This window comes from Heliangelus exortis, chromosome 1, assembly GCF_036169615.1.
Source record: "Heliangelus exortis chromosome 1, bHelExo1.hap1, whole genome shotgun sequence".
Classification (NCBI taxonomy): domain Eukaryota; kingdom Metazoa; phylum Chordata; class Aves; order Apodiformes; family Trochilidae; genus Heliangelus; species Heliangelus exortis.
In genome coordinates, this window is record NC_092422.1 from 15,910,965 (window position 1) to 15,933,151 (window position 22,187).

Sequence of the window (22,187 nt, forward strand, 5' to 3'; positions counted from 1 at the left end):
AGAAGGATCTTGCAGTAGTTTTGATGTTTACATGATTGTAATAATACTGCTTCTCTTCCAAGAAAAGCTGCAGCTAACAGGAGGGGAAACTCCTGTCTTATTTAAACTAAACTGGGTGAAACAATTGGCAGTGAATGGGTACGTGGGTGTGTTGGGGGAGGGAGGAGGTTGATTTGTGGAAGTGTTGTGGGATAAAATTCTGCATGCTGAGAAATATTCCATGTCTGGAATATTCAGAGTGCATCCTCGTTCTGTCGTCCTCAATCTAAAGCCTTGGTACATGAGTCTCTGTTCATGCCAAAGATAATTTTTAAGCATTGGGCCAGAAGGCTTCAGTAGTGGATCTGGGTTGTTGGTGTAAGCTACTACTAGGGAATTAATGGAAGATAACTGACAAAGTTAAACCTACTTGTCTCTAGGCTTACTCCAGCTACATGACTAAAGATTAGAAAAGGATGAAAAGTTGCCTACAAAAGGAGAAGAGGGGAAGTATCTTGCAGGTTCTTCAGTGATAAAATGTGTGTATAACTTCAACTTGGAACATTTTCTGTGCAGAAAAACACAGCTTCAAGCTCACATGAGTGCAACCATGTAGAAGCACAAACTGAGGCTCTCAGTGGTGAGTGGATTCTGCAGCCAAGAGGCTGCTCCCCACTGGCTGCCTTGCTGGCTCTCAGTGTCTTGCAGCAAGTCTGGCACTTCCTGACAAAAGTGATATTTCAAAAGTTGAGTCTTCAGAAACTTCAGTCTCCCAGAATCCATTCCTGGTGTCAACTTTTCAATTAAATTGTATAATTGTGCTTTTTTTTTTAACAAGCCTACAAACATGCATTACCCTGGTTATCTAGACATTTTTTTTCCTGTGTGACTTCCTTTCCCACATGTGGACCTTGATCTGCAGACATCCAAGAGAAAACTTTTCCGTTAAGAAAACAGGAGGCTGTAAGTCCAGTCCCTCTCCCTGACCATAAATATAGCTTTTTTTTTTTTTTTTTTAATAAGCACACCTAGTAGCAATAGCGAAACTTTTTGAGCAAATTCTGAAGCAATGTACATGTTGTATAAAGCTGTAGCTGCTGTTCTTGTTCACCAAGATGCTTTAACAGCTTTACTGAAAGCAAAATAAAGTACTAATTTATTCCATATGTAAGTGTTTCTTTTTTCACTTAAATTATTACATTTCTAGAGAAAGAGGGACTGATAAAAATTAGGTCTTGTGGCTACAGGTTTATGCTAAGTTGAACTTGCTCAGCTATGAGGTGTGGTAACAAACTTTTGAGAAGAGTTTTGGTAGAATCAGGTGGAACTTAATTGCTTTGTGCTGCAGTGGAGGAATCTGTTTTTAAGGCCATACCCCCTCTTTTAACCTGTTTCTGGGCTGAGCCTGTGCTGTAGGGAAGTAGCTGTTGAAGCCTGCAGGGTGAAGTGTTTCTCTCCAAGCTGGAGGACTTTGATGTTGACTTCTGAGGCATAAGAACTTCAGCTGTAAAGTTCTTTCTGGCTACTTCCCTGCCCAGCCCCTTTTAAAATGAAAAGGGAGAGAGCAAGAACAACTCTTGTCATTCCAAGAGTGGGCTTTTATAAAAGATCCAAAATTGTCGCTTTTAACCTCTTGTCATGTTTGTTCAGTCACTTAATTATGTTTTTTCTTTGCAGCCAGCCAACTTCCTTTGAGTTTAGCTTTCTCAATTGAAGCCAAGGTTATGAACGACAACTTAGACTTTTTAAAATACGGGTTTGAAACAGTCTAATGTTTAATGAGCATTTAAAATGAGTTCACAATTGGCTGTAGCTGGTAATTGTTCTTGAAGGCAGAGCATTGTAAAGCTCCTACAAACCCCCACTTGGATGAGCCAGTTCTGGAGTCCAGGCCAGGGGACATCTCTTCCTGTAAAGCAGTAGTAAAGAAGCAGCATCATTTTCAGCGAGGACTTTGAGCAGAATCAGGAAGCAGCTGACCTCAGAGGCTGATGCAAACAAACACTTTTAGAGGGGGGTGATTTAACAGCTCATGGCACTTCTGGCATGTTCCTTACACTGCTGCCCTTATGGGTCAAATATTGTGGTGAAGCTTCTTTTCTTCAAGTTGATGCTAAAAAGCTCAGACTCAGCTGTGAGAATCTTTCACAAACTGTATCTTTTAAACAGCAAGTTATTAAACTGGAGAAGGGGAGCAGGTTACATTCCCTCCAGGTTTTGCCTATCTCCTGTGCTCCCTGTGCTTGCTGTCATCAAAGAACTATCAAAAGCTGTAGCTAGAAATGTTAGGAGCTTGCCTATTATGTTCATTAATGAACCAGAGTTGGATGTTAGCATCTCTCTGCCCTTGCAAGCAGGTGTCACTGCAGCCAGCACCAATTACAGCAGTATTCAGGGGACAGCAACATGATTCAGACAGTCAGAAACCATATAAATGAACAAACCTTTCACAGTCCAGAGGTGATGTCTTTAGCAAGCTGTATGTGATGTAATCCAACATAGATGTATTTTTCGAACTTGAATGCTTGTTCTGTTCATGTCATTAGACCACAGCATAATGTAAAACTTACAAGTTACGAAAGGAAAGAATATGAGGACAAGGTAGAGTAGGAAGATTATTTCATCGGTTCTGGTAGGTCCTTCAAAAGAAAATAGATTTGAAGGTCTCTAGATTTATAACTTTGTGACAAAAGAAGTGAGATTTCGAAGACCTTAAGGTACTTCTCAGCATGTTGCATGGGCTGCTATTGGAAAACAGGCTCCTAAATGATTTCTTAACAGTGCAGCTTTCATTCAGGCCTTTGTGTATGGTCTTTACTAGTACAGAGCTTGAAAGTCACAATAGAATGGTTTGGGTTGCAAGGCACCTCGAAGACCACCTAGTTCCAACCCCCCTGCATGGGCAGGGGCACCTCCCACTAGACCAGGTTGCTCAAAGCTTCATCCAACCTGGCCTTGTCTAACTTAAATCTACCCTTTTCTGATATAAAGCTGTTACCCTTTGTTCTATTGCTACGTGCCCTTGTAAAAGTCCCTCTCCATCTTTCCTTCAAGGCCCTTTTAGGTACTGGAAGGTTGCTATAAGGTCTCTCTAGGGTCTTCTCTTCTCCACAATGAAATTGTGGTCTTGTTCCTTTTAAGTCTTGGATTAATCTGTCCCCATTACAGACATGTAACAGTGCTGTTTTCTGTCAGCAAGGAAAGCTGGTTTATTGCCTTTTATAGGATATGAAGTACAGAAATACGAATGGTCTGCATCTGTTAATCAAATATCACTAGTACATGAACACTTAGTTTTAGAAGTCTGAATTAAGGAAGCTGTGGCTGAGGAGAGCCTGCAGTATGTGGACAGGGTAATATTTGTCATGTTTCTTCGCAAATTCTGGCTGTGTCTCTCCTCTACGGGAACTAAATGTTAATCATAATGAAAATTAATGGTAAAACAACTTGTTCAACTGTATCTGTTTTAAGACCCTATAATTTAAGACCTTATATATATCATTTAATAAGGTTGGTCACCAGGAAAGTTGATTGCATGATATCTTATAGTGAATTAAATCAGAACCAAGTAGTAGCTCTTTGCTTACATGTACCCAAAGTCTCCAAGTGCTGTTGGAAATTCTGGGGAACAGAAGAATTTTAACTACAGGGCAGGCCAACTGTCTCTTGAAGCTGCTACTTGGAAGCTGCTGCAAGCTAGGCAGGGATTTGAAGAAAGCAAGACATGTTTGAAATTGTCTAGGCTTTTCTTCAAGCTTTTTCACTTAATTCTGTAGTCTTACTCAGATTTTTTACTTTTTTACTTTTCTGAAAGGACGCGTGGATGGTATAGAGTGGTCAAAGCATGTGCTCAGGCACACGAGAACAAACTTGGATTTGTCATTTTGGTTCTATGGACATGAGATTTCTTAACATCTTCCCATGTATTTCTGTAGATGTTTGTTTCAAGAGTAATTTAGAAAACTGAAGTACCACTCCTTTTCTTTGTTGGCAAATAGATCTCTATTTTATTTCTACAGCACTAGTATTTCCTGCAAAGAGGAGGTCACCAGTGATCAATAAATTACTGCTCCAGCAACACAAACGAAACTGTCACCATGAAGCACTTCCTGAGGTAACTGTTCCACTTTTTTTTCAAAAGTGTTAAATTATTCTAATTACTTTTGTGCTGCAGTGAGTTAAGAGTTTTAGCTGATACCAGTAGTATGGAAGGTATAAACTAGTTTATACTCAATAGCTTTCTGTTCACCTAAATTTTGCTATTTAATTAAAGTGGTTTAATTTAAAATTTCCTTTCCAGTTCTTTATAGAAGCAACGAATGTGGTAACTATCTTATGGGACTGGAGTAGTGAAGTGTCAGATCAACAGCTCCTGATATGTTAGAGGAAAATAGGAGGAGCAGTAACATAGAACAGCGCTTGAAAAATGTTTCTTTTTTTCATTTGCTTTCTTGTCTGCTGTCTGGATTTTGGAGTGTTACTTGTAAGAGCAGAGAAGGTGAGACACTTGGTGAAGATGTGCAGAAGTTTTTGGAGCCAGCTGTGCTCAGTTTGAAATGTCTATTACTTCCTTCTCTGTATAACTGGGAGTTGTTTGTCTATAAACCAGGGGTAGTATGGGGGACCTGGAGACACCAATTGTGGGTGCAAAAAGCCCATGTTTTCTTTGTTCTGTAGTCAGTGAGGAGTTGAGCACTCCTAGAAAACAGCACAGATCAAGAACTTAATTTGTGTATAAACCAAAGAAATCATATTCTGTCTGGATGGGAAAAACCTTTTCAAGAGGGCTGAAACATATGCTTCTGTACATAGCATCTGTCACTACATTTTTCTCTCTTTTTAGGCTGTTTTATAGCAAAGAATCTTATACTCTGTGCATATCAGCATCGTTACCTCTAGGCTGATCATTTGTAGTGATCTGGCTGCCAAGCTAGCCTTAGCTTCAGCATTTCTGTGGAATGTTTGTGTCAGTTTCCTTGGGTATCTTCAGCCTGCTGCAAAAGGACTCTGTAAGCAGGACATACACAGGTTAAAAGTATAAAGCGATTATTTCTTTGCTAAGACCCACAAAAGACAGTGAAGATGTAATGAGCCATTAGGTAAGCATTACTGTGCTTACCGCCCTCATAGGCACCAGTCAGGAGAGAAAGGATTGAACCCTGCAGCTCTGTGACAAGGATCCTGGATGATCTCAAGTCTCCCACCAACTCCACTGATACTGGTTCAGTGATTGGATAGTTAACAATTAGCCTGATTAATGTCCCTGTGATGCTTTTTTCCTTTGCAATTTTATACTGTCCTGTGCTGGAGCATCCTTCTTGGATCCTGGTAATGATTTCCATCCCAACACTCCTGCCTCTGGAATTTTTACCCTTCTTCCTCTGTACAGACTGGCTCAGCAGCCTGGCCCAAGGTCACAGGCTGGTGTCATGTGGGATCTGGGCCATGAATCCTGCATAAATGGGACTCAACCATCTTGTGTGGGGGGTGGGAGGCTCCAGCTCACAGAGGATGTTGCAGTTTGGGCGCTGGTATCTTTTGAGCTTAATGTAATTTTCTTCTTTCCTGATGGAGAATATGAGCTGCTGACAACTTCTGAGCTGCTGTCTTCCATGACTGAAGTAAATGGTTTGCCTCTCCCTTTAAAATGCTTGTTCTGCTCTCCTTTGTCTGCCCTGCCCACCTTGGTGTTTTCTTCCATGCTGGAGGAAGCATGCTGGTTTTAATATTTACATTCCTAATGCTGCCTTGAAGAAACTACCTCCTGCTTCTTTACATGGTATTTCTAGAGTCAGTGAATCCTAAAAGATTTGGTAAGTCTTGATGGTATTAGCTTCTCTTAAGTAGCCAAGGTAGATCTTCTGCTTATCTAAACAGCACAGTCTAGGACTTTGTTATGCTAAATCCAGTATTCCAAAAGCCAAACAGAAAGTTGGATTAAGGGGTGGGGGCAGTGCAGAGCATCTCAAACACTGTTGAAATAGGGAAGCTATTCTGTTTGTTTCCAAGCATCTGGAGTTTCTTATTTTACATTTAATCCTTAGATATGAAGCAATGTATTATACTGCTAATATTTGATAACTATAGAATAAATATGGGAAGATAAAGAAGTAAACTGGGGCCATCCTCCAAGAAAAACACTTACTGGGGATAGTGAGTTCTGTTGTATGTGTTGTGGTTGCAGGTTGTGTGTGCAGGATTTAGGCAGTAAAGTTTAGAGCTGCAGGGAAATAGATACACAAGGCAAGGATATTAAGCCTTCCCACTTGGAAATCAGGTGGAAAATAAACAAGTTACCATATATTTTATCCTCTGGTGTTTGCCTGCTACCAGTAGCAGCAGCCACCCAGGAGCAGGAGCATCCTTAACTGTTTATGAAGATGAAATTCAGAGATGAATGTGGTGTACAAGGCAAGGAGTGCTCAGTGTTTTCCTTGTTGTATGACATGGGGCAGAGACCAGGCTAGCTGATGCTGATGGCATAGATTATCTCTGTGTTTAAAAGCAATGAGTGTACTTAAGTCTACACAATCTGAAAGTCATCTTGTTGACTGCAACATGGAAATTGCAATGAAACAGATGGAGAGAGCATCAGGACTTTTATCTGTAAAGTTAAGATAACCTCTTCTTTCTGAATAGTGATAGTAATTTGCTGGCAGCTGGCAGCATATACTCACCTGGACACCCAAGGAGTACTTTGAACTGGGGCTTTCAAATCCAGCTTATTGTAAGAGCAGACTCTCACCTGAAGGCAGACACCACTCTGCTCTGAGTTAGATTTGTGTACTGGAGGCACGATGGAGTCTCTGCTGCTACTATCAAAGGGCAAGTCTGCATGTGCTGCATCAGGGCTTTCCGACTGCTACTGGAGTTTATCTCCCAAACAAAATACCAAAGGTATAGGTAATGAGGAACTTGAATTCTGCTTTTTTCTGTTTATGCTATTTGCTGTTGGACCAATGACATGGCTTTTTATAATCAGTTTGACATCTGCTGTGTCTCTCTTGACATACTGGTATTAAGTGCAAAGCAGACAGAATTGTCTTTTTTCCTCTCAGACCTTTTCACTTAAGATGCCCTGTTTAGTCTTCAACCATTCTGTGATTCTGGAGTTACAGAATCACATAATTGTCATCGTTGGAAAAGACCTTTGTGGAGTACAACTATCAAACCAGAAAAAAATGCCCTACCCACTAAAGCATGTCCTGAAGTGCCACATCCACATGTTTTTTTTTAATACCTCCATGGATGGTGACTCCACTACCTCCCTGGGCGGCCTGTTCCGGTGCCTGTCTTCTCTTTCAGTGAAAAAATTCTTCCTAATATCTAGTGTAAAACTGCCCTGGTGAAAACTTCAGGCCATTTTCTCTAGTCTTATCATTATTCACTTGGGAGAAGAAGTGAACACCCAACTCCCTAAAACCTCCTTTCAGGTAGTTATAGAGAGCAATAAGGTCTCCTCTCAGCCTTCTCTCCTCCAAACTAAACAATCCCAGTTCCCTCAGCCTCTCTTCACAGGACTTGTTCTCCAGATCCTTCACTAGCTTGGTTGCTCTTCTCTGGACATGCTCCAGCAGCTTGGTGTTTTTCTTGTAGTGAGGGGCCCAGAACTGAACACAGTACTTGAGGTGCAGCCCCATCAGTGCCAAGCACAAGAGCATGATCACTTCCCTTTTTCCTGCTGGCCACAGTTTGTGATGTCAACCAGCACCCTCAGGTCCTTTCCCACTGGGCAGCTTTTCGAACCATTCTTCCCCAAGCCTGTAGCATTGTCAGGGGCTGTTGTGACTGAAATGCAGGACCTGGCACTTGGCCTTGTTAAACCTCATATAATTGGCCTCAGCCCATCAATATAGCTTGTCCAGGCCCTTCTGCAGGGCCTTCCTACCCTTGAGCAGATCAACACTCCCACCCAACTTGGTGTTGTCTGCAAACTTGTTGAGGAAGCACTCGGTCCCTTCATCTAGATCACTGATAAAGATATTGAGCAAGACTGGCCCCAAAACTGAGCCCTGGGGAATATCTCTGTTAGCAAGCAGCCAACTGGATTTAACTCCTTTCGACACAAGTTAGTGAGGTTGAAAGACCATTCTGGAAATCAGCAAACCCAACAAGCTGACCCTTGCTTGGGTAGGATAAGCTACAGTTGTGTCCAGTTACATTTTGAGCATCTCCAAAGATGGAGACTCTGCAGCATGAACTTGTTTGAGAGGGTCCAGAGGAGGGCCATGAAGATCACCAGACAGGCTGAGAGAGTTGGGGTTCCTCAGCCGGGAGAAGAGAGAGCTCTGGGGAGACCTTACTGCAGCCTTTTGGTACGTAAAAGGATCTTATAAGATAAACGGTGACAAACTTTCTAGTAGAGCCTGTTGCAATAGAATAAGTGGTAACAGTTTCAAGCTAGAAGAGAGTAAACTTAGTCTAGGTATAAAGAAATTTTGTACACTCAGGAGTGTAAAACACTGGAATAGGTTGCTCAGAGAGGTGGTAGATGTTCCATCCCTGGAAACATTTAAGTTCAGGTTGGATGGGGCCCTGAGCAGCCTGATGTAGTTGAAGATATAATTGCAGAGCAGTTGGGCTGGATGACCTTTATAGGTCCTTACTAAAGCAAACCACTCTATAATTCTATAATTTAATTACATAGATAGGGGTTCAGAGGAATTCTACCTCTTAGACTGTTCTTCAATGACAGGTGCTCCAGTTGCTTACACACCTTCTTGCTCCTTTGTGGCACTCTCTCCAGACTGTCCATTTCTCTCTAATACTGGGGAGCCCAGCCCTGCACACAGCAGCTCAGCAGTCCAGGGGCTGAGGATAGAGTACAATCAGTATGTTCCACAAATATATGGAAATTCGGGGGCCTCACAAAAAAAGGAAGCGGAACAGGTGAAAGTTGGAAGCCTGACTGCTATTCTGCACTCAAAGCAATCGCACAGTTTTGTGCAAGTAACACTTGTACATCCTTATATTCAAGGAATCAAAAAAATGTTTGCTTCATGGCATTGACAGCACTGGCCAAACTGCATGAAGGTGATGAATTTGTTCCCACTGATATTTAGAACAACAGACAAGTGTGTAATATCCCTTCAAGAACTTAGGCGTAGTGTTTTAGTCCTTTTGACATGTGTCTACTTGAGTTGTGGGGTTGGTGGTTTTAGTTTTTGTTTGTTTCTTTGGTTTGTGTGAGATTTTTTTCTTTTTAAGACATACTTTCAAAGGTAGTCTTTACCTGTTGTAAAATTACTTGACTCTGAAGTCCCCAGTCTTTTCTAGGAGTAATCATCTCTACTTTAGTTGGAAAGTGAAATGGTCTTTGTAAAAGTGACTTAAAAATTGAGTCACACCATACATTTCTAACACAAAGTTTAGGCATTGAATGAGATGATAGTTAGAAAAATATGAAAAGATGCAAGTTGTGTAGTAAGCCTGCTTTTAATAAACTAAAGTCCTACAGCATTTGAAAAATTAAACTTCAAAATATGTCCTAAAAGGAATTGATTGCTTATGCAGTCTCATTTCTGATTTACTTCCTTTATTCCTGCCTTTTCCAGGACTCTGTTGCATATCTGAATAGAGAAAAAAGGGTCTGTGCTTACACAAACAGTGAGTACTTCGACTTATAGGTCTTTTACAAGAATATATTTTATTTTTTTTTAGGCTGAGGGATAGTTAATGTAACAAATTTAATCCCTGGCTTTTCATCTACCTTCTTTCAATATCTGCTGCTTCCCAGTGAAAGGAGAAGCTTTTTTTAAATGGACAGTACATTACTTGAAATAATTCTAAAACCCTAAATTTAGGGGAGTGCTGTTCTCCAGTAAATTACAGGACCTTTATCCTTGTATCTCTAATCCAAAGTGATGTCTAAATGAAAGTAGCTGTTCTAGGTTTCTTTTCTTTCTCAGCTTGATCTGATATGAATTCCTAAAGTCTGAAATATTACTTATGAAAGAGTAAAACTGTTTGTCAGTGACATACTTAATCTTTCAGTGCTCTTTTTTTTTGTCAAGGGGTTTTGAGGAAGTGATGCTTCCACTTTGAATAACTTGTCTTAGATATTTGAAATAATAACAACTTGGAAAACCAACTGTAGCAGACATTTAAGATTTTTCCCAGTAAATCCTAGAAACCTGACACCTTCTCTTGATCTACTGCAAAACAATCTTGTAAGCTCTAACAGATTTTTAAGCATAAGTTCTGTCTTACTGGAGTCATATTAGATAAAATGAAAATCAAGGCAGCAGAAAGGTAGAGCATGGGAAGTGTAGAAAGCTGCTGTTAAAAGTGACTCTTACATCTTCCTTAGTTGCCACGGTGACTTGATTTCATGTCAAATAAAGAGATAAGGTGGATTTCAGTTGTCAAGTCTGCAAAGGCACAGAATAGAAATCTTGTTTTGAAGGAGCTAATAGCAGGTTTGCCTCTGGCAGAAACTGTTGGTACATTACTACTTGCCTTGTATATAAACTGTGGTTATACAAATAAACTAAATATAGTCAAGTTAATTAGCTCTTAACCAGGTAGTATCACTCAGCTAATTGGACAGCTTCTCATCCATAGTTAACTTGTGTGTCCTTGACCTCTCAAGCCAGAATCAGAATTCTCAGGAAGGAAATGACATGTTAACACTTTCTTCTCTGAGCTGAGTGCATCCTTCAGGAAAAATAGTTGTATAAGAGTATTTTCTATCCATAGGACTTAAAAGAGGACACACAGGAAAGAAAATTATGTGCAAGTGTATTCAATGACTGTTATTTCACTCTTTTACACTAATAAGGTTTGGGGAGGGGTTTGTTGTGGTTTTGGTTTCTCTTGCTTCCCCCCTCCAAATTTAAAATCCTGCCACTAGCATTGGTATTTAGCTGAAGTTTTCACTTGTATTTGTTCCGATTCATTACTAGCTCTGAAAATACCAAGGATCTGAAATTACCAGGAGGAGGGAATATGCATCTTCTACTTAAATAGTTTTAGAAAGTTGCATGGTAATTAATCTCTACCTCCCTTCTTTCTGGGAAATACCACAATGCATTACATGATTACATCTGCATCTTGCTGTTTAGGCATCTCACACAGGAAGGAGCTTCACAGAAGTGTTAGACAAGTTTGGAAACATTTGCTTGAATTTGTTCCTGCTCATTTGTCATGGAGAATGCTGGCCAGAGCCAATAATCTTTGAATAAAAAGACAGATTTTATGAAAATGGGATGTTGTACTGTCATTGGAGAGAGAGGTAAATTCTGATAACCATGTGTACCACTCCCATCACACTGACCCACATCACTTGAGCTACTCAAAGGCAAATCGTGAGACCCTTTGTTGAGAAACACTTTTCTTCCCTTCTCAACATCAGAATGTGAAACAATGTGCTGACTTTTCTCTGCTTCTTGCTACCTTGGGCTTTCTTACCCCAGACACAGCAGCACATGCTGTGGAGAACCCAAGTTCAGTGACTGCAGCAGCAATACTCTTACTTTGTGGTCTTCTTGACTTTGTGTCTTGCAAGGATCCTAGCAATTGTAGAACCACTTTCTTCAATCCCTCTTTCATGGGGAAGAGCTGTCCAGAATCTCTGTTAGGCCTTGTTATTTGTTATTGCAGATGCAGATTAGCTCCTTGCTTGGTTTTACAGCATTCCCAATAGTCCTTGTGAGGTACTGACTGCCTCTTTTTTTTTTTTTTTTTTTTTTTTTTTTCTTCCCACTGTTCTTAGCAGAAAATTAGAGCTGAAAGAGTGACATACAGCAGGGAAGATATGAGACTTAATAGTAGAACAAAAAGGACAGGTGAAGTCAATGTATGTACCAACCCATAACTGATGTTTGCTAATTATACAGAATAAACCAGAATAAACCTTTACATTTCTGTGACACTTTCAGGTCCTGAATGGTATTCCATAAACCTGTTCTGGACATGCAAAGGAATACTTAATAATTTCAGAATGCTTTGTTGTTTCGACTTTGTATTGTTTTTTTCTTGGAACCCAACTAACAATTGCTTTTTTTTTTTGTAGTATTGACTTCAGTTTAGTGATCTTTTCTGTGACCCTTTCTGGCAGAACTATACTGAGTTGTATTGGTGTTGCTCAGGAGCTAACAGCTTCTGATGGCCAAAAGATTGTCATTAATAACTAGGAATATGTAATCCTGACTTCTTGTGGTAGGGTATCTGCATGTGTTTCCTCTCGTACTGCATCCATGACCCTCTGCACATCAGCATCTTTTTTATGGAGATTTGTCTTTGTTTTACCAGAAATAATGTTTGTATGAACTCTTGTAATGCACTTCACGTGTATAAATGCAAATCTGTAGGTCTGTACAGCTGCATGTAATAGAGGAAGAGAAGGAACTTGTCTGGGGATGAGGAATAGTAGAGTGCAAGTCTCCAAGGAGCATAATTTCTGTAATACTTCTGTTCTCAAAGCTTACCTCTATATCAGAATTATCACTGTACACAACTACACAAACTGCTGGTAAAACACACTATTTTCTGGGCTGAAAAAATCTACAAAGGCAAGAAGGAAAAATAAATAAAAAAACCCCAACACCCAGCAGAGATTGCGTAGAGGGGAGGTTTGGAATCAGACTAAAACAAACCTGAAGTTAATGTCACTGTGCTGTAGTCAGACACATGGCTCATGCTACACTTCCACGTGGGTTCCTGTTCCTGATTAGTCTATGTTTTTATAGCTGCCAGTGTCTCCACTTTGCTTACATGGACTGAAGTGTGTAGCAGCTAAAATAAAACTCATCTTATGTAATCACAAGTGTGCTCTCATTACAGGACTTCTGCAAGCAAGAATTCCCTTTCATAAAGAACAACCCCTTGAAACCAAACTTGTGTTACTTTTTGTGTCGTCCATGTTGCAAATGGAGGATTTCAACTCTTGTAAACTTGAGATGGCTGAGTAGTAGAAAATTGAAGGTATCCACCAAGGCTTTCTTCTATAAGCTACCTATTCAAAAGTAGTGGTTGTCTGCTTTATTAGTAGTAGCTCCTAAGCATATTTTAGTGAATCACAGATGTAGACTTTGCATGCTGTAGTGACAGTATTTTAGTAGATGTGTTTTTATCAGTTAGTGCTTGTGGGAGCCATAGCCAGAGCAAAACTTCAGCTGGGAAGGTGGCTGTGATTGTGGAATATTACAACTCTATCCCTTTAGAGTTTTTTCCTTTGATTTGCAAATCTGTCATTCAGCCTGAAGGCAGCAACATATAATTCAAATACCCATAAGAGACTTTTTTTTTTTTTTTTTTTTTTTTTCACCTGGATCTACATCACACAATATAGTAAGAAGTTTTGAGTAAAGAAATGTGTTGTGAGGTTTCAGTCTTGGAGGCTATTAAGTGTAGGCATGAACTTTCTGAAAGGAGATACAATTTTTGTGGGAGCTATCTTGCTCGTTACAGGGAAATCTTTTCACATGAGCTGTTAACATCTTCTTTCCATATAAATGATCTCTCTGGGTAGTGAGCTGCTCTAATAGAGATCTAACATTTGGAAACACAGCAGGGCAAAAGAAAGCAAGTTTAACTTTGACTATAAATGCCTCATGAAAGCCCAGAACTCTTTACTACACTCCACCTCACAATTTGGCATTAATGTCTTATACTTATTTCTCTGGATCTTCAGCCTCAGTACGGAGCTGGGCTGTGCTGAGGAGGCTGGGGGATGGCTATAGACTGTGTTTGAATACTTCAGGGATGGTGGAATAGGCAAATCTGTGAGGACTGATTATAAAATGTCAACTGAAAACCAAAAACATCCAGTGTTAGCCTGTGGATTTTTCAAGCCAAAATAAAAGGTTGCTGTTGAATGCATTAGTGATTTTATGTGAAATTAACTCTTCAACTGAATTATACTTCTGACTATTTTAACTACCCCGATACCTGCTGGTTGACTCACACAGCCAGCCTTTCACAGTCTAGGAGGTTCCTCCAGTGCATTGATGATAACTTCTTAATGCAAATGGTGGACAAGCCGACTAGAAGAGGAGCGCTGCTGGATCTTGTACTAACCAACAAGGAGGGCCTTGTTGAAGCAGTGGTGGTCAATGGCAGCCTTGGCTGCAGTGATCATGAGATGGTAGAGTTCAGGGTCCTGTGTGGAAGGAACAGAATACCCAGTAGGACCAGAACCCTGGACTTCCACAGGGCAAACTTTGGCCTCCTCAATCAACTGTTAAGAGAAATCCCATGGGACAGGGTGTTAGAAGATAAAGGGGCTCAAGATAGCTGGTCAATATTCAAGGACCACTATTTGCAAGCACAGGATCAGAGCGTCCCTATGGTTAGAAAATCTAGTAAGGGAGCTAGGAGACCAGCATGGTTAAAAAAGGAACTGCTGGGACAACTTAAGTGGAAAAGGAAAATCTACAGATCATGGAAGGGGGGGCTGGTCACTTGGGAGGAATATAGGACTGTTGTCAGAGGATGTAGGGAGGCAATTAGGAAAGCTAAGGCCTCCTTGGAACTTAACCTTGCAAGTCGGGTTAAGGATAATAGAAAGGGCTTTTTCAAATACATAGCTAGCAAAACTAACACTAGAGGCAATATTGGCCCACTAAGGAATGAGCTGGGAGCCCTGGTGACAGAGGATATAAAGAAGGCAGAGGTGCTGAACACCTTCTTTGCCTCTGTCTTTACTCCTGCAGGGTTTCCGCATGAGCCCCAGATTCATTTAGCCCCAGAAGTAGTCAAGATAGATGAGGAGTTTGACATAGTAGATGAGGATTGGGTTAGGGATCAGCTGAGTAATCTGGACATCCATAAGTCAATGGGTCCAGATGGAATGCATCCAAGGGTGCTGAGGGAGCTGGCGGAGGTCATTGCTAGGCCACTCTCCATCATCTTCAGTAAGTCATGGGTAACAGGAGAGGTGCCTGAGGACTGGAGGATAGCAAATGTCACTCCAGTCTACAAGAAGGGCAAGAAGGAGGACCCGGGTAACTATAGACTGGTCAGCCTCACCTCCATCCCTGGAAAGGTGATGGAACAACTTGTTCTTGTCACTATCTCCAGGCATGTCAAGGACATGGGGGTCATCAAGAGCAGTCAGCATGGTTTTATCAAGGGTAAATCATGTTTGACTAACCTCATAGCCTTCTATGAGGAAATTACTAGGTGGATAGATGATGGAAGAGCGGTAGATGTGGTTTATCTTGATTTCAGTAAAGCATTTGACACCGTCTCTCACAGCATCCTTGTAGATAAGTTGATCAAGTATGGGTTTGGTGATCAGGTAGTGAGGTGGATCAGGAACTGGTTGAAAGGAAGGAGTCAGAGAGTTGTAGTCAATGGGGCAGAATCTGGCTGGAGGTGTGTGACTAGTGGAGTCCCTCAGGGGTCGGTACTGGGACCGGTGTTGTTCAATATCTTCATCAACGACTTGGATGAGGGTATAGAATGTACCCTCAGCAAGTTTGCTGATGACACTAAGCTGGGAGGAGTGGCTGACACACCAGAAGGCTGTGCTGCCATTCAGAGAGACTTAGACAGGCTGGAGAGTTGGGCAGGGAGGAACAAGATGAAATTCAACAAGGGGAAGTGTAGAGTTTTGCATTTGGGGAAGAACAACACGATGTCCCAGTATAGGTTGGGGGCTGACCTGCTGGAGAGCAGTGTAGGTGAAAGAGACCTGGGGGTCCTGGTAGACAAGAAGATGACCATGAGCCAGCAATGTGCCCTTGTGGCCAAGAAGGCCAATGGCATCCTGGGGTGCATTAGAAAGGGTGTGGTTAGTAGGTCAAGAGAGGTTCTCCTCCCCCTCTATTCTGCATTGGTGAGGCCGCACCTGGAGTATTGTGTCCAGTCCTGGGCCCCTCACAGGGAAGTGCTTGAAAGAGTCCAGCGCAGAGCTACTAAGATGATTAAGGGAGTGGAACATCTCCCTTATGAGGAAAGGCTGAGGGAGCTGGGTCTCTTTAGTTTGGAGAAAAGGAGACTGAGGGGTGACCTCATCAATGTTTTCAATTATGTAAGGGGTGAGTGTCAGGGAGATGGAGTTAGGCTTTTCTCAGTGGTTACCAGTGATAGGACAAGGGATAATGCGTGTAAATTGGAGCATAGGAGGTTCAAGTTGAATATCAGAAAAAATTTTTTTACTGTAAGGGTGACAGAGCCCTGGAACAGGCTGCCCAGGGGGGTTGTGGAGTCTCCTTCACTGGAGACATTCAAAACCCGCCTGGACACGTTCCTATGCGATATACTCTAGGGGGTCCTGCTCTGGCAGGGGGGGTTGGACTAGATGATCTTTCGAGGTCCCTTCCAACCCCTAGGATTCTAGGATTCTATGATTCTATTGTGAGGTTAAAGGCTGCTTGGCAGATTATGGGCTGGCATCCTCTTAACTTGTTAATACTGAAGATGATTCCCTGCTGTGAAACTGTACAAACTCCTCCCAGTAGCATGTCCTGGCATATCTTTGTGGGGAACAACACCCAAATATTTCAGTGTGAGTAGATGAAACTTTTTTGCCTGTCTAAAACTTGATTCCAGCATGGAAGCAATACCTCATTCTTTAAGTTTCACTGTGTATCTAAAATAGAGGCTTCTTGTTGCATAAAGACAAAGGGGTTGCCTGTGCAGGCATTCGGGAGTGTTAAGTGAATTAGCTAAAAGTGTGATGATAAAGTGGATGCTTTTAAAGCATGTTAAATACTTGTGCAAATGCTCTCCATTTAGACATAAAATGGGTTTAGTTCCCTTAGCTTAATTGCTCTTCAGAGGGGATTAAGCTGAAGTGAACATAAAGCAGATTACACTCCCATGTGGACATTGACGTGAGTTAATTTATCTTCCCTTCCCTGAGTGTCCTTCTACACCGTGCCCTTCAGGATGTTATAGGAAGTGAGGGAGCTCTTCAAGCTTTTATAAAGTTATAACTGATTCGAGTATCTGAAATTTGGTATTTCAGAATAACCAGTGCACTCCAATGAAAAGGATAATATAGTCTCCTAATAAATAACTGTCCTTTGAAAGCATCAACAGCATGTGGAGGAGATAATGGGCTAATGGTGAATACAATTGGACACAGGCTTAGAACATAATGAGCCAGATTATTTTTGACCATTTAATGTTGATCTAACATATGGAAGCTTTAGTGGTGTTTACCCATAATATAAGCAAAGAATCAGAGAGAGGTTGAGCTTAGAAGGGACCTCTAGTCCACCTTCCTCTTCTCTAGCAAGGCAGCCTAAAGCCAGTTGTCCAGGACCATGACAAGATGCCATGTTCTTGTTCTCAAGTCTTTTCAGTTTATCTTTTCTGAGATGGGCTTCTGAACCCAGGAACCTGGGTGGATTCTACTCTACCTAAAGTCCTGATGCACCATATGCAGGCTGTTAGTTGGAAAACATGGAAGATCTGTGCCTTCATACCCATAGAAACAAGGAAACTAAATTGTATCCAAATAAGTTGTAGCTTATGAAATCTGGTTTTGGGGTGTGTTATGCAATTGTAGTAGAAGCATGTGGGCTTTGGTAGCTGCTGCAATGCTAACAAACTTTTTAAAATAGAGTATTTCTCATGTATACAGCCTTCATAGGATCACAGGATGGCTCCATCTGGGGGCAACCTCAAGAGGTCTCTGGCCCAACCTCCTGCTCTCAGCCCTGAAGTCAGACCAGGCTGCTCAGGGCTTTTCCAGTCAGGACTTAATCTCTGAGAAAGGAGACTGGACAGCCTCTGAGCAATCTGTGCCACTACCTGACTGTCCTCATGGTGAAAAAGCTTCTCCTTATTTCTAGACTGAACCTTTTGTTTCAGATTTTGACTGGTGTCCCTTGCCTTGCCCTGCACCACTATGAAGAGCCCAACTCTGTCTCCTCCATGATCTTCCACAGGCACTGGGGGCTGCTGTAGGCTCTCCCTGAAACCATTTCCACCCCAAACTGAACAGCTCTCCCAACCTCTCCTCACAGGGTGTGTGCTCCAGCCCTACAATCTCAGATTCTTCTATTGAAGTCCACCTGGTTTCTCAAAGTCTTTCTTGTATTGCTGGGGCTCAAAACTGGATGCAGTATCCAAATAGGGGCTTTTCTGGAATACTGCCAGCTCTGTACTTTGAGAAATTGCTCAGCATTAGTGCTGTGTGAAAGCTCAGCTTGGGAAGAATAGGCAGTCCTCAGGACTGGTTCTTAAACACCTTGTTTCCTGAAAGGGGGAAGTTTTGGTTTCCTTAATTGTCACCCTTCACTCCTTGGGACCTGGTGCATTGGCTCACATTTGGGATAACCAGCAATGCTGCTGGGAGCAGCTGGATGCAGAGGCACAGCTCAGCCAGGGGGTGGTGGCTCTGTGGGTCCCCAGCAGCCATGGTGACAGAGTGAGCTGCACTCCCTTCTCATGAAATCTGTTTTCCTCAAAGCATTGGTAGGGCCTCTACAGGCAATTGTTTTAAAGGGACAAAGAGTTTTCTAAAACTAGTTTTGAGAACCCTGGAGCTGACTTATTCTATGCTTCCAGTTCTGGTGTTTTGTGAGTGTTTTTCTTTTTGTTGTTGACTAAGACTAAAAAGTGTGATTCAACATGTACTGGTACAAATGTTTGTAGTGTGAATGCTGCTTCTGCTTTTAAGGCAATGAAAATTTTGGGTGAGGAAGTGCCTTCTGTTTGAGTGGTGACCTTGTTGAAACAAACTGTGCTTAAGAGTTTTACTCTCAGGCCTCTTATTTTGCCAGGATGTTTGTCCAGGTCTGCCTGTACTTCTACTGCAAGTGTTTATGGCGCTGCCTGAAATTTGTGGTCAGGAAGCTAACAGGTCGATGTGAATTGCAAAGGATCTGTTACAATACCAAACCTGGAGCTGCCAGAACTATGAAAATAGGTAACTGCAAAATACTAGTTCTGCATGCCTTTATACCTTTCTGCATGTGCTAGAAATAGTATGCTTTCATTTTTATGAATAAATGGTTAAATTTATCCAATATGAACTTACCTTGTCTGACACAATATTTTCAAATACTGTTCTCTTTCAGAGGCATCATTGAAAGGTTCAAAAAGTAAGGTGAGTGAAAGCCCCATCATTCACTTTTCCTACTGTGTCCTGTGCAGTTGGTTTATTCAGTCTACTGTTTGCTCACACCAAAAAAAATCGCTTTACTTTTTAATATTATTTTACATTAAAAGCATCTTTTACTGAAGAAGGTGATGTGTTTGCAATAGCAGGTGATCTTGAAAAGTCAGGGAGAGTGTCCCATGCCCCAGGAACAGATACGCTGTGGCACTGATGGAATCTGTAGTTATTGTGGAGACAAAAGTGATGTGTTGTAATTTGGGGGTTCTTGGCTTGATTCCTCATCCTGTCTTAGAATTTCTGTAAACTGCAGTCAGTCACTTACACACTGGAAAGCAGGTATGAAAGAAGCTGAAGGCCTAGATAGCCAAGACAACTTGATCTCTGCTTTCCTTTTAAAAACATTTATGGAGAAGAGCCTTTGTTACTTAATCCTTTCCCTGAAGCACTGGTTGTGCTAACCTAAATTATTCTCATAAAACATTTGTGTATATGCTAAATAGCATCATTCAGCCACTCAGTTCCCTTTGGCATGAGAATCACTAATGTTGAAAAGCTTATCTCAGCATTAGCAAAAACAATGTGGCATAGCTCCTGGTTCTGCATGGTGCTTCCAAATGTACTTCTAACACAAACAAGCAGAATCTTACTTAAAAGCTGCCTGCACTTAAGCAATTGTGTAGCTTTGAGAAAAAGCACTGGGAAGTTCAACCTCTTAGTATTTTGGATGTTGATATTTGAAAACTGAACTTCCAGGAACATCTCTACAAAGTGCAGTCCCGTGCAAAAGGGAGGAAAAAATACTGTAAAATCGTTACTGCAGTGTGTTGGGAGAGGGGGAGTGTAAAATGAAGTCCAGCAATTCCAATGTAATTAGGTAGATGGTCTGAAGCTGCTTCTTGACCAAAGGCTTCAGTGCAGATCATCTTTGTTGGAAGCCACTACAGATATGTGGACAGAAAATGTACTACGAGGGCTTGGCAAAGTGACTCAGGTTCTTACAGGACAACTGCTCTGAAACCTGTCATTTGGGTTGAATAGGTTGGAAAGGTGTGGAAAGAATACCCATTGGGCTGGAACTTCTGGACTTCTAATCTGAAAGCTTTCAGATATGACAATTGCTGTTAACTTCTATTGTATTATGGCTTCCATAAGAATTAATATGTGTTTAAAATCTCCTTTTAGCGGCTGCAAACTTCAGTAAGTGTCCACCCTGATGCTATTGAGAAAACTATAGATGACATCATGGAGCTGAAAAGGATTAATCCAGATATAAATCCACAGTAAGTTCAGTTTCCTTACAAAACAAATGAGTATTGATTTCTTTAGTGGCTGGGTCCATGGAGAACTGGTTCTCTATAGCTATTGTGGCATGTACAATTTGAAGATGAATTCTGTCTCTCAGTGTAAAAGTCCAGCTTAAGCTATGCTGTCCAAAAGCTGATGGAAAAATGAATGATCTTGCATGTTAGCTGTAATAGGCAAGTCTTGAGTCTATCTATCTGCTTCCAGAATCATGTTGTCTTAGTACATTGATTTTTGGAGGCAAATTCCCTGGGGATGAAATACCACCAAGGCAGGTGGTCCTGGCAGTGACAGTGTTGCCTGTGTGCAGTCCTTTGAGTAGGGAAGAAATTATCCTCTTGTAGCTGATGTAAATGGTATACTTGTTTATATTTTAAAATTGCCTTTAATTATCCAAACAAAAGTTTTAATGATACAACATAGCTGATATTCTTTTAATGTGGCAAAATGTTAGTGGTAAGAGATGGACAACTAAACATTAAATTTGCAAGCATGTATTTCAAGAGTAAGTGAGAACACTGTTGTGATTACCTAAACCCTCAGCCTGTGCCTTAAGGCACAAGCTCAGGAATTGGTTAGAGAAATGTTAAGGGGGTTGTATCATTCAGGTGATAAGTTTGAGGTTCACTCCTCTTCCAAAACTTGAAATTGATGTACATAATCTGAATGGGCATATATCAATTGATTGCTACCTTTTTTTTAGTCATCAACATCAGTAGGTAAGATGGTCCCAAGGTTTTGCTGCACCAACAAACCTCAAAAGCTTAGCTGGAAAACCATAAATTTTAGTAGTATTAATAGTCTTTAAAATGAGGCTTCACTGATCATAAAGGAAACAGAACACACTGCTTGTCTCTCTGACTTGAGAAACAACTGTTATGGATATGTCCACTGTCCACCAGGATTGAAAAAATGGCAAATCAACCATTAAAGGAGGAAAAAATAAGAGAAACAAAGCAAAGAAAGCCCCCCACTCTCATAGATGAGAAGCCCTGTGGAATTTTTCTGGGAGTTGAAAAGCCTAGACCTTTTCCAGGGGTGTCATTTGACTGGACCCTACCCCCATGACCCTCAAAGAGAAGGTTGTGAAAGAGCACATGTTCAGGTGGTGTAAGGCATGTTGAGATGCTGCCCATCTGAGGTGGGTGTCACAGATCTGGTGCTCTTGTATTACACAGAACAGTGATAGCTGAAATTCAGAAAAAAAATCATCAGGGGCAAAAATTAGTGAAGGTGACATAAGAAGAAAAACTGCACAGCTCAGAGCCCAGCCTGTGGGCATCAGTAACTGGTGTCAGCAGTCACAGTGACTGTGCTGGAGTCTTGTGTAACTGGGTTGAATAATTCCAAGAAAAAACAAAGAATTAATTAAAATAGTGTTTTGTACGACACTGTAGATCACCATCCAATTCTCCTCATAGTATTGCCTTTGGCCTCTGAAGAAATGCTGTCTTCCAGAAGAGAAAAAGTACAGAGGTACAAATGGTTGCTGCTTGCTTGAATCAGGCCTCTGAACCTTAGGTTACATTCTGAGTGATCTGACACTAATATTTTATATATACATATATATATATACGTACACATTATGTATATGTATACATATGTGTATACATATATATATATACACACAACATAAAAATAAAACCATTTTTTTTCCCCTTTATGCAGGTGATGGTCATGCTTAGCACAAAACAAATTGTTTTGGATTAGAACCCACATGCTCAAAATTTTAGAGAGTATTTCACACCCTACCCCTCCAATTCCCTGAAATACCCCTTTAAAACAGTGAGAAATAAGGGTCTGGGATATTCAAGGTGCTGCCACATACATAGAAACACACCCTGCTGCTAGGTTTCTCCTTGTATTAAATCCATCCTGAAACAAAGTT

The 22,187-nt window shown here is 41.2% G+C and overlaps 1 protein-coding gene across 4 annotated transcripts in view; it reads left to right on the top strand.

Annotated features, from left to right (window-relative positions):
• The window catches only part of ELMOD1 (ELMO domain containing 1), a 50,498-nt gene that overhangs the window by 12,253 nt on the left and 16,058 nt on the right, over nt 1-22,187 (top strand). For 3 of the 4 annotated variants that reach the window (XM_071734785.1, XM_071734766.1, XM_071734793.1), the window contains exons 2-5: nt 3,999-4,093; nt 18,660-18,805; nt 18,957-18,985; nt 20,180-20,277. In XM_071734785.1, the coding sequence (XP_071590886.1) occupies nt 4,077-4,093; nt 18,660-18,805; nt 18,957-18,985; nt 20,180-20,277 (290 nt within the window). In that variant the 5' untranslated portion in view covers nt 3,999-4,076. Of the gene's footprint in view, nt 1-3,998; nt 4,094-12,813; nt 12,904-18,659; nt 18,806-18,956; nt 18,986-20,179; nt 20,278-22,187 lie in introns of those variants that run through there. The other variant, XM_071734775.1, reaches the window with a different exon arrangement.